This window comes from Polyergus mexicanus, unplaced genomic scaffold (assembly GCF_030449975.1).
Source record: "Polyergus mexicanus isolate NDT 795.1 unplaced genomic scaffold, iyPolMexi1.0 SCAF_8, whole genome shotgun sequence".
Taxonomy (NCBI): domain Eukaryota; kingdom Metazoa; phylum Arthropoda; class Insecta; order Hymenoptera; family Formicidae; genus Polyergus; species Polyergus mexicanus.
In genome coordinates, this window is record NW_027223328.1 from 5,623,963 (window position 1) to 5,638,803 (window position 14,841).

The window sequence follows — 14,841 nt, forward strand, 5'->3', positions numbered from 1 at the left end:
CAACTTGGATATGAATTGAACCGAACTTAACACTGCACTGTATAAATCGCATCACGGTTCACGATATGTAAAGTATAGCGTTATACCCGCGCTTGCGCGCTGCAAGATTTTTATAGGGTAAAAGTACCAAAGCTATAGCTTTGTCACAGACTTTCAGTAGTAAAGAAAGATATGTGTATGAGTGAAATTTCTAACCAATAGAATGTGCATGTCCAGAATTGACAAATCAGATTTCATATAACTAGTTGCATATCTAGATATTTGTAAATTTTTGTATTATATACTTTCTTTCATTTGTACCGTCTTTTAATATAGATAATTTTTTTATATGAATTTGAAATTAAAATTCAAACCGCAAAAATTTAAGGTCTCAAATATGAGTAAAATATCAGGCGAACATAATTATAAGAAGAAATACAAATTAAAATTTTAAGTTTTGCAATATTTCAAACATTTTAATTTTATTAATTATCTTTTTTCGTTAATATTATATCAACAAGACTAGACTAGACTATGATAAGTTAATTGTCGCTATAATTCAAAGAATCTTTATAATCATTATATAATTTATAAAAGACAAATCATGTTTTTAGAAAGAGATTATGATTTCGGCTTGTATATAATTAAATTAAATCTTTAAAATCTAGATTCACATATACATATATATTTCATTTGATATGAAACATATTAATATTTTTATCAATACATACAAACATACAAGAAATTTTTACGTTTAAACATGACATAATTTATTACAAAATATAAAACTTATAATATCTAATAAAATTCGTATTAGGTATACACTACTACATTATACATTATGTACAATATAACAATTGTTTGATATACATGAGATTATAATAAAATTATAATATTTCGGGACACTCTCTCTATCCCTCATCCTGAATACTTTGTACGTATAAAAAACTAATTTGTCGATATAAAAGATGTAGTTTCAATACTGCAGACTTACAATTGAAATAGTGTATTATAATATCATAAACACTATTTATTCCCTCATAACCTTTTAACTTATTAAAATTATATAAATTTAAATCTCTGGTATAAGACGATGTATTAAAATGATGAAATCTATTTTCTATAAGAACCTGTTTACATATATATATTTAACCAAAACATGAGATTTCATAGTAACTTATATGAGATACAGACTCATTCCTAAAGTTATCATAAATTATATATTTGTATTTATAGTTGTTGCTGCTTGTAAGCTATATTAGGATTCTAACTTCTGTTTTCAGTTATAGCAAGATTTAAATTTATATTATTAATATATATATATATATATATTGTACAAATATATACTTATCACATATTCATGTATTTATTATGTTTCAATTTTTAATCATGAATTATGTAAGACTAGAGAAAGACATGTGGATCAGATTATAGGAAAATGGAATGATACAAAATAAATTTGCGATAATAAAATTTCACTCAATGCAAAGTATCATTGAGTTCTGTAATATCCCAGACAGCACAAAACATCCTCAGGATCATCCTGAATATGTCCAGGACGGTTCAGGACATTTGTAGGATGTTTGAAGATATTATTATAAATATATTTATAAAAGTTTAATATGCATACATAATTATTTTTAGTTGTGTCGGCTATTTTATATAATTTAGAAATCTTAAGTATTATAATAAGTATTAATGTCCTATAAATGTCCACTGGATAACCCCTGGATGTCTGTAGGATATATCTGCCCTGTCTATTATATTGGATGTCTTTTGGATTTCCAGAGGGCATATACATGTGCAATTAATTGTTAACGTTAATTTCGTTTAATATTAATAATTGAATTTGATGCGCACATTTTCATATATCGAAAATTATTATTTATTTAATATTTCATGAGAAATGTTACTGTTCGCAACATTCCAAAAATTTTACAAATAATAGTATTCAACCGCTAGTTCGTTGGTTTACCGCTATGCGACACGCGAACTCGTATTTGAGATTTGGTCATGAGAATTATATAAAGCTTGCAAAGAGCAACTGACAGGAAATTACAAATGTAATTATTTTTTATCAGTTCAATTTCTGATGCAATCCCAACATAGGGAATTCAGATATTGGATTGTTTAGAAAATATTACACAACTCAAACCCGGGAGCCAAACCTAAAATATTCATGTACAGCACGAAAGCCTCAAATATTAAAGAACGGTGAACTATTTTTAATATTAGATTTTTAATATTGGCAGTAAATAACAAAACATAATTTTAATTTATATTTAAATTTTAAAATTTGCTCCTTGAAACATACGAAAAATATCCCTAACATATCCTATAAAAATCCTTAGGATGTTCCACAGGATCTCCCTGGATTCTCCAGAGGTTAATATACGGCTATCATTTACTCTTCCTCAGGACATCCAGAGGAGATCCGAGGATTACAATGGGATATCCTGAGGATATCCTACATGTATGTCCTGGATGCCCTTTGGACGTCCTAAGGACATCCTTGTGCTGTCTGGGATTACTACCACTTCTACTTGCATTACTAGACAACTGCAATTTTGACACTTTCTCCAACATGTAGTCATCGTCTGTAACAATCAACATGACAAATGAGTAAGTTGGAGAAATTTGCATGCAAATTGAAATTATGTCTAATTTTTACATTAAACATACATTTTGTATATATGTGTGTGCGCGCAATTATATTAATGTATATTAATTATACTAATTACGTTAATTTAATATAAATTTTTATTTTTTTATATATCTTTTTCTAGTTATTTCATTATTACCTGATTCATTATCGCTCTGTTGGCGAGGTGAAAATTTACATCCTCGTGCTACATAATACTTCAGTTTGTCTACACTGGCTAAAATTAAACCGAGGAACGGCGGTGAGAGTTTTAAAGGCCTTGATAGATACTCAGGATGAAACTGCGTAGCTACATAATAACTATGTCCTTCCAATTCGGCGATTTCCATTCGTATATTTTCATCGTCATCACGACCTATTAAACAAAATGTTAGACTATATAGAGTATATATATATATATATATATATATATATATATATATATATATATATATATATATATATTGTATTATCTCAATTATGTATAATTAAGATTGTCTATTATATTTACCAAAACTATAACTTTATTGTGTGTGAAAAAATGCAATATAACTCACCTACAAATTTTAAACCAGCTGCTTCTAAATCTGGAACATAATCCGGATTTATTTCATATCTATGCCTATGTCTTTCTTCTATGACATCTTTATTGTCATACAATTTCTCTGTACAGAAAAATATAAAAATAAAATAATATATATATATATATATATATATTAAGAATATATCATATATTGTGGCATTGAAAAAAGAAAATTGATCTCAAGTTGAAACATGGATTCTGGTACTTACTTAGGACAGAATTATTGTTACAGAAACGCATTTGTCTTTTGCCAAGCCTCATAGTTCCCCCCATAATTCCCTGATTGTGCTCTGGCATGTCTATTACCACAGGACTACTAGTGTGTGGATCAATTTCTGTAGAGTTCGCCGATTGGAGATTCAATACGTTTCGCGCGAATTCAATGACTGCCGCTTGTAGACCCAGACAGATGCCGAGAAACGGTTTGTTGTTTGTTCTACACCATCGACAGGCCTCCATCTTTCCTTCCAATCCTCTTTTACCGAAGCCACCTGGTACAATAATGCCACTAAACACAACAAATGTATCTTCATTAAAAATTATGGATATAAGAGAAGTACAGAACCATAAAAATATATGAAATATTTACCTGCTTTTACAAAGCTGTTGCCAAGCCTCATGATACAAGACTGGATTTTCCATTAATGTAATCTGCTCTAGATTAGCAGCTTCAATAAACTGCAATAATATTATTGCATAATCATTCAAAAAATAATAGTACAATATGATTATGTAATATGTATAAAATTATATATATTTCAAATAATTACGACACAGTACCGTCAATTTCAATTTATAACCGGCCTCAATGGCAGCATGTTGCAACGCTTTTGTAACAGAAGCGTAGGAATCCTCGAGTTTTGTATATTTGCCCACTAGAGCGATGTTAACATCTTTCCGCAAATGATCCACGCGATCAGCTAAATCTCGCCATTTTCGCATGAAGAAACGCGGACGCGGTATTCCGATATTCAGTTGCAATCGATCATTGAGAAACTCTATAACGCCTTGATATTCCATAAGAAGTGGTACTCGATATATGGATGTTAAGTCGTGAATAGTGATAACCTGATCAAAATATTTGATGTCACTTAATGTTGATATCAATTAATTACTTACTTTCAAACATTAACAATTTTAATTAATCAATTACGATACAGTTTATTTCTTCATTAAAAATATTTTTGATAATTACCTGCTCTGGAGCGACATGACAGAAATTTGAAATTTTTTCTTTGGCAGAATTGCCAATAGGCGTTTCCGATCTACAAACTATTAGATCGGGTGATAAACCTAATCCACGTAACTCCCTCACATTAGATTGCGTTGGTTTCGTCTTGGGTTCACCCGTTGATTTTGGCTAAAAAGTATTTTATATCTCAATAATTACTCAGAAATTATCTTCACAAAAACGTTTAGGGAGTTTCACAAAAATTAATTATGCATTTATTATTGTATGCACATAAAATATAGAAGAGATATGTAAACGAGAATGTAACCTGTGTGTAAAGATTGTAGGCATGTAACGCAGTTACCTGCGGCACTAAAGACACATGGGCAACACAGAATTTTTCTTTCTTCACTCTAAATTGAAATTGCCTAAATGCTTCTACAAACGGCATCCCCTCTATGTCGCCTATTGTGCCACCTAATTCCACTATGCAAACCTGTAAAGCATTATTAATAAATTATGTAATTAGAATTATATATCACAAATATATAAAGAATATTATGTAAATTAATATTTTTACATATCTTATGGAATTATGTAACATTATATATTATAATAATTCATATTATTAGCAATACCTCTGGTTTAGCTCCATCTTCTGTTACAGACTGATTCAGTACTCTGCGTTGATACCACTGCTGGAATAGCATCAGTGATGTGAGGTACAACTAAAAAATAATATCAATCTTTATTAATTTGTGCAAAAATTGTGTTTTTCTCTCTCTTTCTCTTTCTTATATATAAATATGCGATATTATATAAATAGAGATATACCTTGTACTGTTTTTCCTAGATAATCTCCGTGTCTCTCTTTTGTAATAACATGTTGATAAATTTTTCCCGTTGTTATATTATTGTCCTTATGAAGAGTGATATCCAGAAAACGCTCGTAATTGCCCAAATCAAGATCCACTTCACCACCATCATCGAGTACATAAACTTCTCCTGTTGTACAGAGTAAACAGAAACTTTCCAGTAAGTAACATAAGCAAAATTAAAAAACTGACAGCGGATGTGTCTATAAAAACCCAGTAACATAAGATGTTTCCCTTCGAGGAATGTTTTTACCGCTTACTTGACTGAACAATGGAATGTGGTGATAAGCATCAAGCTTCATTGGACATTAGAAACCATTTCTAAAGGATGAATGAAATTATGCAAACATATTTATATAACAATTACTATACTCTAATAATTAAAATAATTTGTTGATCAATAATAATTTTTAATTGTTCAATCACAGTTAATTGTTTCAGATATATTATTAAACTTTATCTGTATAATAGTTGAAACTATATGAGAAATAATTTAGTACTAATTTGATCCTATATGCAATTAATTTAATCATATATAATTTTATAAAAAATGTTAAAAATGTTATTATATTACTTTAATTTTATTAATAATATATAATATAATTATATAATTTTTAAAAATAAGACATACATCAATTTTAACATCAATTTTAATGTTACTTTTTTTATTGTGCTTTTTCTCTCCAGCTCTACATTTTCTATCTACATTTTTTTGAATGTAGGAAATGCATGTATAGAACCGGAAGATGCCTAAAAACATATTCAGATGGATTCGTATAGTGTAGAATATTTGCATAGAAAAATAAATTAACTTGGGGCTTAAAATGAATATTCTTCTATTATTGCACTATATACAATATATATATATATATATATATATATATATATATATATATATATACAGGGTGATCCATTTTAAAAGTTTTCCCCTCATAATTTTTCAGGATCAACGTTTGAAGGAAAACGACTCGGATAAAAGTTGTAGGGAATAAAGGGGGCTATCTAATAGTGATCTTGAATTTGACATTAAAGATCATTTTCAAGGTCATTTAAAGGTCAACTTTAACTCAACTTTAAATATAACTCCCTATTTTTTATTACATATTCTTGTAGCTTATGTTGAGAGCTTTCCAAAACACTATAATAAAGTATTTTTTCATAAGTACTTTTTGAGTTATTTTATATTTTAATGTGATATATTTTGATATAAAAAATAAATTATTTCGTAAAATATTCAGTTTTCGATAATCTTACCGTAATACTTTTATGTACAGAATAATGAGACAAATCAATTAGTGTCACAAAAAACAAATAATTATTTAAAAAAATATTTACATTGTATTGTAAATAATTTTCTTAGAAACAATAATTTTATTATACTAATTTGTCTCATTATTTTGTACATAAAAGTATTACGGTAAGATTATCGAAAACTAAATATTTTTCGAGATATTTAATTTTTTAAATATATACAGTCAAAATATGTCAGATTAAAATATAAAATAACTCGAAAAGTACTGAATGAAAATATTCTTTATTATAGTGTTTTGGAAAGCTCTCGACATAAGCTATAAAAATATGCAATAAAAAATAGGGGGTTCCATTTAAGAAATTAAAGATGTCCTTGACTTGACCTTAACGATGCCATTCAAGATCAAACCAATGACACCATCTTATGTTCCCCTCAAAACCATACAATTTTTGTTTAAAACGTTTTTCTCTAAAATGCTTTGTTTTTTAAAAAAAAGTATGGGTGGTCTAGAACAACCGGTATATATACAGGGTGTTTCAGAACAATCTTCCATCCTTAAAATGACGTATTCCTGATACGAGTCTAAGACAATTTTTCCTTTACCAAAATTTGAATTGAAGCGTATTTTTTGTGAGTTATAAGCAAAAATAGTTAGCAAATCATGCGTCGAATACAGAAGGCAGGCAGGAGCGGCGCAACGCGCCGTTTCTGACCGTCCGACGCGTGATTACCACCACATGAGTCGCTAACTATTTTACTTTATTAAAGCATAAAATTATGCTTTAAATAAAATTTTGATAAAGAAAAAAATGTCTTAGAATTACGTCAGGAATACGTATTTAAAATAACGTCACTTTAGCGAAAGTTGTTCCGGATCGGTGTTCATCGGACGCTGTAATCATTTAATTGCTACACGCGATGTGTGTATGGCGGAGTGTGTGCGTAAAAGAAAGAAAGAGACAGATAGAGAGAGAGAGAGAGAGAGAGAGAGAGAGAGAGAGAGAGAGAGAGTGAGAGAGGATGAGGAAGGGAAGGGAAGGAGGGAATGAGGGAGAGACGTTTATACACACGCACGCAACGTACGCATACACTTTTTTTCTCGCTCTGTTTCTCTCTTTTACACAACACTCATACACTCTCTCATTCGGTCACTCATTCACGCATTCACTCATTTACCTGCTCACTCACAGCGCAGAGAATCTTCATGCTACGCATTGTCGTTAACTGCTGCACGATTATTATTTAGCGACGGACCACGGAGACTGCGCGATCACATTGTTACGTTGCTTAGCGATGCGAGAAACGCGACATGTACCGTGCAAGTTGCGATGAGCGTGTGGCGCGTGGCGCGTGATTGACGCGAGATAAGACGAACGATCTTCTAAAACCTTCGCATTACGAATGCGGTAGAAAACATGAAACCTATAATGACATACTTAAAAAAATTATTTATTTATAAAAATTGTAACTATTTCTAAATAATTATTATTTTAAAAAGCATATATTATACGTTATTACGTTTTCGAAATTATTGCATTCACGATGCGAAAGTTTCAGTCAATCGCAAGATCGCAAGAATAATGTAATTAATAAATTATACTTGGGAAAATTTATTTTTATTCTTCTCAAATCAGAAGTTCCAACATTAAAATGTATAAAGTTATGAATTATAATAAATAAGTCATTTTTTTAAGTACGTCATTATAGGTTTCATGTTTTCTACCGCATTCGTAATGCGAAGGTTTTAGAAGATCGTTCCTCTTATCTTGCGTCAATCACGTGCCACGCGCCGCACGCACGTCGCAACTTGCACGATACATGTCGCGTTTCTCGCATCGCTAGGCAACGTAACAATCCCCCCCGATGGTGCACCACCTTGTCGTGGTGGGGGGGCTCCCCTTCCATTCCCGGAAGGGGTCTAAGAGTGCACCAAATAGCTCGATCCGGTGTGAATGAGTATTATTTTTCTTTATTTTGGGTGAGTGTTTTGGATTGTATTGGGATATTGTGGGGGGTTGTTGGGGTTATTTTTCTGGGGGTTTGTGTGGGTGTGAGGGGGGTATGTGGGTATATGTGGGTATTGGGGATGGGTGGGGAGGATATTGGGGTTTCGGGGGAAGGGGGGGAGGGGGTGTGCATGGGAGGGGAAGGAGGGATCGAGTGAGAAGGAGAGGTAGGTAACCTCAGTAAAAAATCCCGGGCAGGTCGGGCTCATCAGGCGTGGTGAAGCCAACCGACCTAGGTGAAGGAAAACACCGAAATTAAACCATCTTTTCTTGATACCAAATGATGAGTACAACAAAAGATAATAACTTTACCGCCGCAGTGGGCCTCGGAACCCACAGCGGCCGGCATGGGGGGGATACAGTCCCGGTTCCCCCCTCGTCGTCATCACACGACGGGCCACCGGGGGCGTTGCCGACGAGCGCCCCCGGCGAGCTAGCTATCGCCGAAGATAGTGAGAGGAGGGTGACCACGCAGAGGGCGGGTCGACCGGGTCCGGCTTCGTCGAAGTCGGGGTCCCGATCGCGCTCGCTCTCGTCGGCGAGGGCGCACCCATACAGCCGGGGCGAAGCGGGTCGGGGCAAGAGCCTCACCCGCTCAAATGAGAGGGAGGAGGACTCCTCACGGGGGGGCAGCAGCTGCGCCACCCCCGTCCCCTCATTACGGGCCTCGCTCGCGAGCGAGGACACCGAGGGGTACATGTCCCCCGAGGGGGATGAGGTAATGGAGGAGGACCTCGAAGCGGGGGCGAGGACGACCGCCCACTACAGGCGAATTTGTGGGCCTCCGCGAAAAACGCGAGGCGGAAGCCGCCCGTAGGAGAGAAAGGGAGAGGAAGCAGAGGGCCAAGAAGGCCCTGTCGGAGGATGCTCCTCTCCCTCCGCCGAGTAGGGAACTCAGGACCTACGAGGCACGATGCGCTGACGAGGTGGGGCAAGCCCCCACCCCGGACATAGCGGCGCGTAGCCTGGAGCAGGCGGCAGCCATTGATCGGATAGCCGCCTGCTCCGGGAACTTGCAGGGCCCCCTCCAAAAGAGGCTGAGGGAGGCCGCGGCCCTGGTGAGGGTAGCGGCCAGTACCTTGGCGGAGAGAGCCCAGCGGGTCGAGGGAGAGGGAGAGCTCGCGGTTCTCCGAAGGGACATTAAGTCCCTCGGAGACCGCAACGCGGACCTCCAAAAAGAGGTCCGTGAGCTCAGAGGGGAGTTGGCGGCAGTCAGAGCCGCCAAACCCTCCCTCCAGTTGGCTCTCCCCGGCCCGCCCGGGGGGTCTCCCCGCAAAAAGCGGGGAGTGCCCCGGGTGAAGTCGGTGGAGGCGCTGGGGACTCCAGTGAGGGTGGAGCCCCCAGCCGGGAAGAAGGGATAGGGGTCCCCAACGTTGGGGGGGAAGGGACCTACGTCCCCAACGTTTCATAGGGGGGGATATGAGACAGGGGTCCCCAACGTCCCCCCCGAGGGGGGGAAAGGGATTGCGATCCCCAACGTCGGCGGGTGGCCGGGGATTGGCGGCGATGAGGCCCCCCTTGGGGGGTACCTCTGCGCCGCTCCCCGCGAGCTACCCGCCGGGAGTCGTCGGCGAGGGTGAGCGAGCTTGGTATGACTGGTATACCGAGCAGATCGCCACCCTCGTCGACATGCGGGCGGCATTGGGCCGGGGTGGACCCTCTAGGGGACCCACGCCGGCGGTCAGTCGCCCGCCCGGGAGAGATCTCCCGCCTCTCCCCCCTGCCGGCGCCTCGGCGTCGGGGCAGGGGAGGAAGAGGAGAAAAAAGTCGCGCGGCGCGGCGGGGGGCGGAGGCACGAGGCCCCCGCCCCCTGCGCCCCGCGGCGCACCGGCGACCCCGGGAGGGCGGAGCAGAGCCCCGCCCACCCCTAGCGATCCCAGGCCGGTGGCACGGGACCGGGGGTTCCCTCCCCTCCCCCCCGTCGTCCCTCGCCAGGACGACTCCTGGTCGAGGGTTGTGGGGCGGAGGGAGAGGACGGCACGGGCAAAGGCCGCGCAGGCGGCCCAACCCCCGGCCGGAAAAGGAGCCGAAAAGGCGGCGCCGTCCACCCAACGCACTGGGGGGCGGCAGCGGCCAAAGAAGCGCCAACGAGGGGATGCCTCGAGGCGCAGGGTGCCCCGATCGGCAGCGGTCACTATAACCTGCGCCGACGGGGCATACCAGGAAACCATGGCAAGGGCCCGGAGGGAGATTGATCTCCCAAAGCTGGGAATCGACTCCCTCCGGGTCCGGGAGGCCGCTACGGGGGCCATGGTTGTGGAGCTCGCCGGGTCGGGCGAAAAGGACGGACCAACGGCGTCGTAGAGGGCCGACGCCTTGTACGCCGACCTCTGCCGGGTGTTCGCCGGCAGCGAGGCGGTCCGTCTCGCCCGCCCGGTAAGGAAGGCGGAGCTCAGGCTCCGGGGCCTCGACCGGTCCATTGCGGCCGCCGATATCGCGGCGGCCGTCTCTGGATCGGGAGGCTGCGAGACGGCAGACGTGAGGGTTGGGGACATCAGATTCCCAACCCGCGGCCTGGGCACTGTATGGTTGCAGTGCCCATTGAGGGCCGCTAATAAGATAGCGGCAGCCCGGGCCATCCAGATAGGATGATCCCGGGCACAAGTAGAGCTGCTGGACAAGCGCCCCCTCCAATGCTTCAAATGCTTGGAGAGGGGCCACGTCCAGCAGCATTGCAGCAGCCCCATCGACCGTAGGGGCTGCTGCTATAGATGCGGCGAATCGGGGCACCTGGCGCGCGACTGCGCCGGAAAGGTCAGGTGCCCGGTTTGCGCGGGTTTGGGGCGCCCGGCCGATCACAGGGTGGGGAGTGCAAGATGCACCCCCCCCCCAAGAAGCGACCGGGCAAACAGCGGGAGCCCCTCCCGCCGAAGAGCGCCGCGGGAACGTCCCGGTCAGTTAATCTGGCCGAGATTACCGCGGCGCCCGATACCCGCAAGCGCGGGGCGGAGGACAGGGGGACCCCAATGGAGGCCCCCAAGGAGAAAAGGCCCCCTAGGGCCCGGACGACCGCCGTCACGCCCCCCGCCTCGATGGCGGAGGTGGTGATGGCGGAGCCCAGGGACAACTAAATAAATGTCCCTGGGCATTTTGCAGGCCAACCTGAACCACGCTCGCCGGGCGCAGGACCTCTTCCTGCATAGCCTGGCGGAGCGTGGTTTCGGGTTGGGGATCGCGGCGGAGCCCTACCAGGTTCCGGAAGCCAGTCCATGTTGGATTGGCGACCGGACGGGCTCCGTCGCGATCACTTGGAGGCACGACCCCACACTCCCGCCTTGCACACCGGTCGAGGCTGGGGCGGGAGTGGTGGCGGTCAGGTGGGGGCCCATCTCAGTACTGGGGGTGTACATCTCCCCTAACGTGGGCCTCGCCCAGTTTGAGGCGTTTCTGGACGGGGTGTCGGCCTGTTTCCGCCGACAGATGCCCCGTCCAATTATTGTGGCCGGGGACTTCAACGCGAAATCAACGCGTTGGGGTTCCCGGTTCACGGACGCCAGGGGCGAGGCCCTGCAGGATTGGGCGGCGGCACTCGGCCTGTGTTTACTCAACACGGGGTCGAGGAGCACCCTAGTGCGGTGGCAGGGGGAATCGGTCCCGGACTTGACTTGGGCCACCCTCTCCGCCGCACGCAAGATCATTAGCTGGCGGGTAGCGGAGTGCGAGACACTCTCGGACCACCTCTATATAGAGGTGCTCTACACGCTGCCCGCCACGGGGTGCTCGGCCGCTCCCAAGGCCGGGGAGATGCCCGGCCACGGAGATGGGCCCTCACTAAGCTGAGCCCGGACAGGCTGATCGCAGCCGTCCTCGCGGCAGACTGGCCGTGTCCCGGGGGGGAAGGGCGGGGGATCACCGAGGAGGTGAACTGGTTCCGGGGCGCGTTGCGCGACGCGTGCGATTTCGCGATGCCCCGGACCAGCCCCCGCCCGCGAAGAGCGGCGTATTGGTGGAGCGCGGAGATCGCCGAATTACGGCGATGCTCCGTTGCGGCCAGACGCCGCTTCACCCGGGCTCGGCGTCGTCGGGACGCCGAGAGGACGGCTGAGGCGTATGAGGGGTTCCGAGCCGCAAGGAACGCCCTCAGCGCCGAGATTAGAAGGTCCAAGGCCCGAGCGTGGGATGAACTCCTACGCTCGTTGGACACAGACTCATGGGAGCGCCCATACAAGCTTGTGATGAACAAGCTTAGACCTTGGGCGCCCCCCGTGACGGAGTCCCTGGAACCCCAGGTCCTCGAGGACGTCCTGGGGGCCCTCTTTCCAACCGAGGGCCCCCCCCTTCGACGCGGGTGGCCGCCAGGAGGCGGCCATCCCGTGGTCGGAGGACCTGGAGGTGACAGAGGACGAGATGGCCGGTGTGATCCGTCGGCTGAGGCTCAGGGGCAATAAGGCCCCGGGCCCCGACGGGATCCCCGGCCGGGTCTGGGTCCTAGCCTTGGACCACCTGTCCGGGCGCCTGAGGCAGTTATTTAATAACTATAGGCCAATATGCCTGTTGGACGAGGCGGGAAAGCTCTTGGAGAGAGTGTTGGCGAACCGCCTCGTCCAACACCTGTCCCGGGGTGGTGTGGGCCTCCACCAGGACCAATATGGGTTCCGCGGGGGGCGATCGACCGTGGACGCAATCCTGCGCGTACGGTCCCTCGCGGAATCCATGATGAAGGAGGGCAGGGTGGTGGTTGCGGTGTCCTTGGACATTCGCAACGCCTTCAACACCCTGCCCTGGAGTAAGGTAGGGGAGGCCGCTAACACCTTTGGCCTCCCTCCCTACATGGTGGAGGTCCTTAGGAGTTACTTCCGGGACAGGTGGCTGGAGTACCCGGACAACAGGGTACTCCTGCGCAGAAGGGAGGTGTACTGCGGAGTTCCACAGGGGTCAGTGTTGGGCCCCACTCTGTGGAACCTCGCGTACAATAGAGTGCTGGGTATTGCTCTCCCCCCCGGCTGCAGAGTCGTCTGCTATTTTTTCTAAAAGGTAACTCGTTACCGTTACTCGTTACCAATTTTAAAAAGTAACTCGTTACCGTTACAGTTACTAAAAAGTAACGAGTCGTTACAATTTCCGTTACTTTTTTACAATACAAACTAATAAATTATTTTGCATAAGAAAAACTTTTAAAAAATTGTAAGCAAGATTTCATTCAAGGTTTATTACAAAATAAATGATTAAATTTTATCGAAATTCTTTATTAATTTTTAATAAAATTTGTTGCTCCATAGTATCATCATTTAAATGCCCTCTTTGTGGTGTTAATACAGAGCCACCGATGCTAAACATTCTTTCTACAGATGCACTGCTTGGTAGAGCTGTATTATATTTAATAAAAAGTTTTTTAAGTTTTGGATAGTCGTTTAACATTTCTATATTACAATTATTTGATTTTAAAAACCGTTGCAATTCTTCTTGTTCAGATTCATTTTGCACCGTTTTTTGCTCAAAAATGAAAAAATCATCGTGATCGTCAGATTTTCCAGCTTTTGAAGAATTTTCAGTTGATTGGATTCCCAATAAATCCTCCAAGTAATTTTCAGCACGTTTTCTTTTTTCTCCGGTTAACCAGTTTAACTTAAATTTTGGATGTAAACATGCTGCTATTATTATTTCTTCTATTTCAAATATTGTACAAAATCTAAAATCAAATATAGTAAATTAAGCGACATTGTTTGTTTTATTGAAATTAATACTTTTGAATCAATAGTTTAAAATAAAATAATATTTTTCAATTAAATCCTTATTTAAAATTAAATAACATATGTATTAATCAAATTAATAAATTACCTTTTATTTAAACCTTGCTGAATAGCTTCAATTAATGAATGGCAATCTATAAGGTCAGATTTAGTGAGATTTTCTAATTTTCGTTGCAAGGTACTTAGAACTGGTAGTAAATGAGAGCTCTGCTTTTCCGAAAAGATAAAGCTCTCATTGGATATCGCGCGTCACGTCATCGCACTGGTCTGCAAGAGCCATAAGTTGATCAATCACATTCAAGCATTTTTACAACATAATAAGAATGCTAATTGGTCGATTTGCTTACGGCTTTACGGTTAAGATAAAAATTTTATCACGCACAATAGCAAGAATAATATCTTAAATAAATCAAAAAATTTGAAAAAAGTAACGATAAAAGTAACTGTTAAATTCGTTACTCGTTACCGAAAAATGTAACGAAGTTACTTTTTCCGTTACAAATAAAATTTGTAACGCCATTACCGTTACAGTTACCGAAAAAAGTAACTGCAACGGTAACGGCGTTACAAGTAACGCGTTACTTCCCAACCTTGTATATATCCATATATATACGCAAGTATAAAATTCTGAAAAAGTGAGTGCT

The 14,841-nt window shown here is 42.3% G+C and overlaps 1 protein-coding gene and 1 pseudogene across 1 annotated transcript; one reads left to right on the forward strand and one right to left on the reverse strand.

The window, feature by feature from the left end:
- Positions 1 to 1,209: 1,209 nt before the first annotated feature.
- On the reverse strand, positions 1,210 to 11,180 carry LOC138935831 (CTP synthase 1-like; annotated as a pseudogene).
- Positions 11,181 to 11,582: 402 nt separating this feature from the next.
- On the forward strand, positions 11,583 to 12,287 carry LOC138935832 (uncharacterized). Its single transcript, XM_070300661.1, has one exon. The coding sequence runs from the start codon at positions 11,583 to 11,585 to the stop codon at positions 12,285 to 12,287; it is 705 nt and encodes a 234-aa protein (XP_070156762.1).
- The last annotated feature ends 2,554 nt before the right edge of the window (positions 12,288 to 14,841 follow it).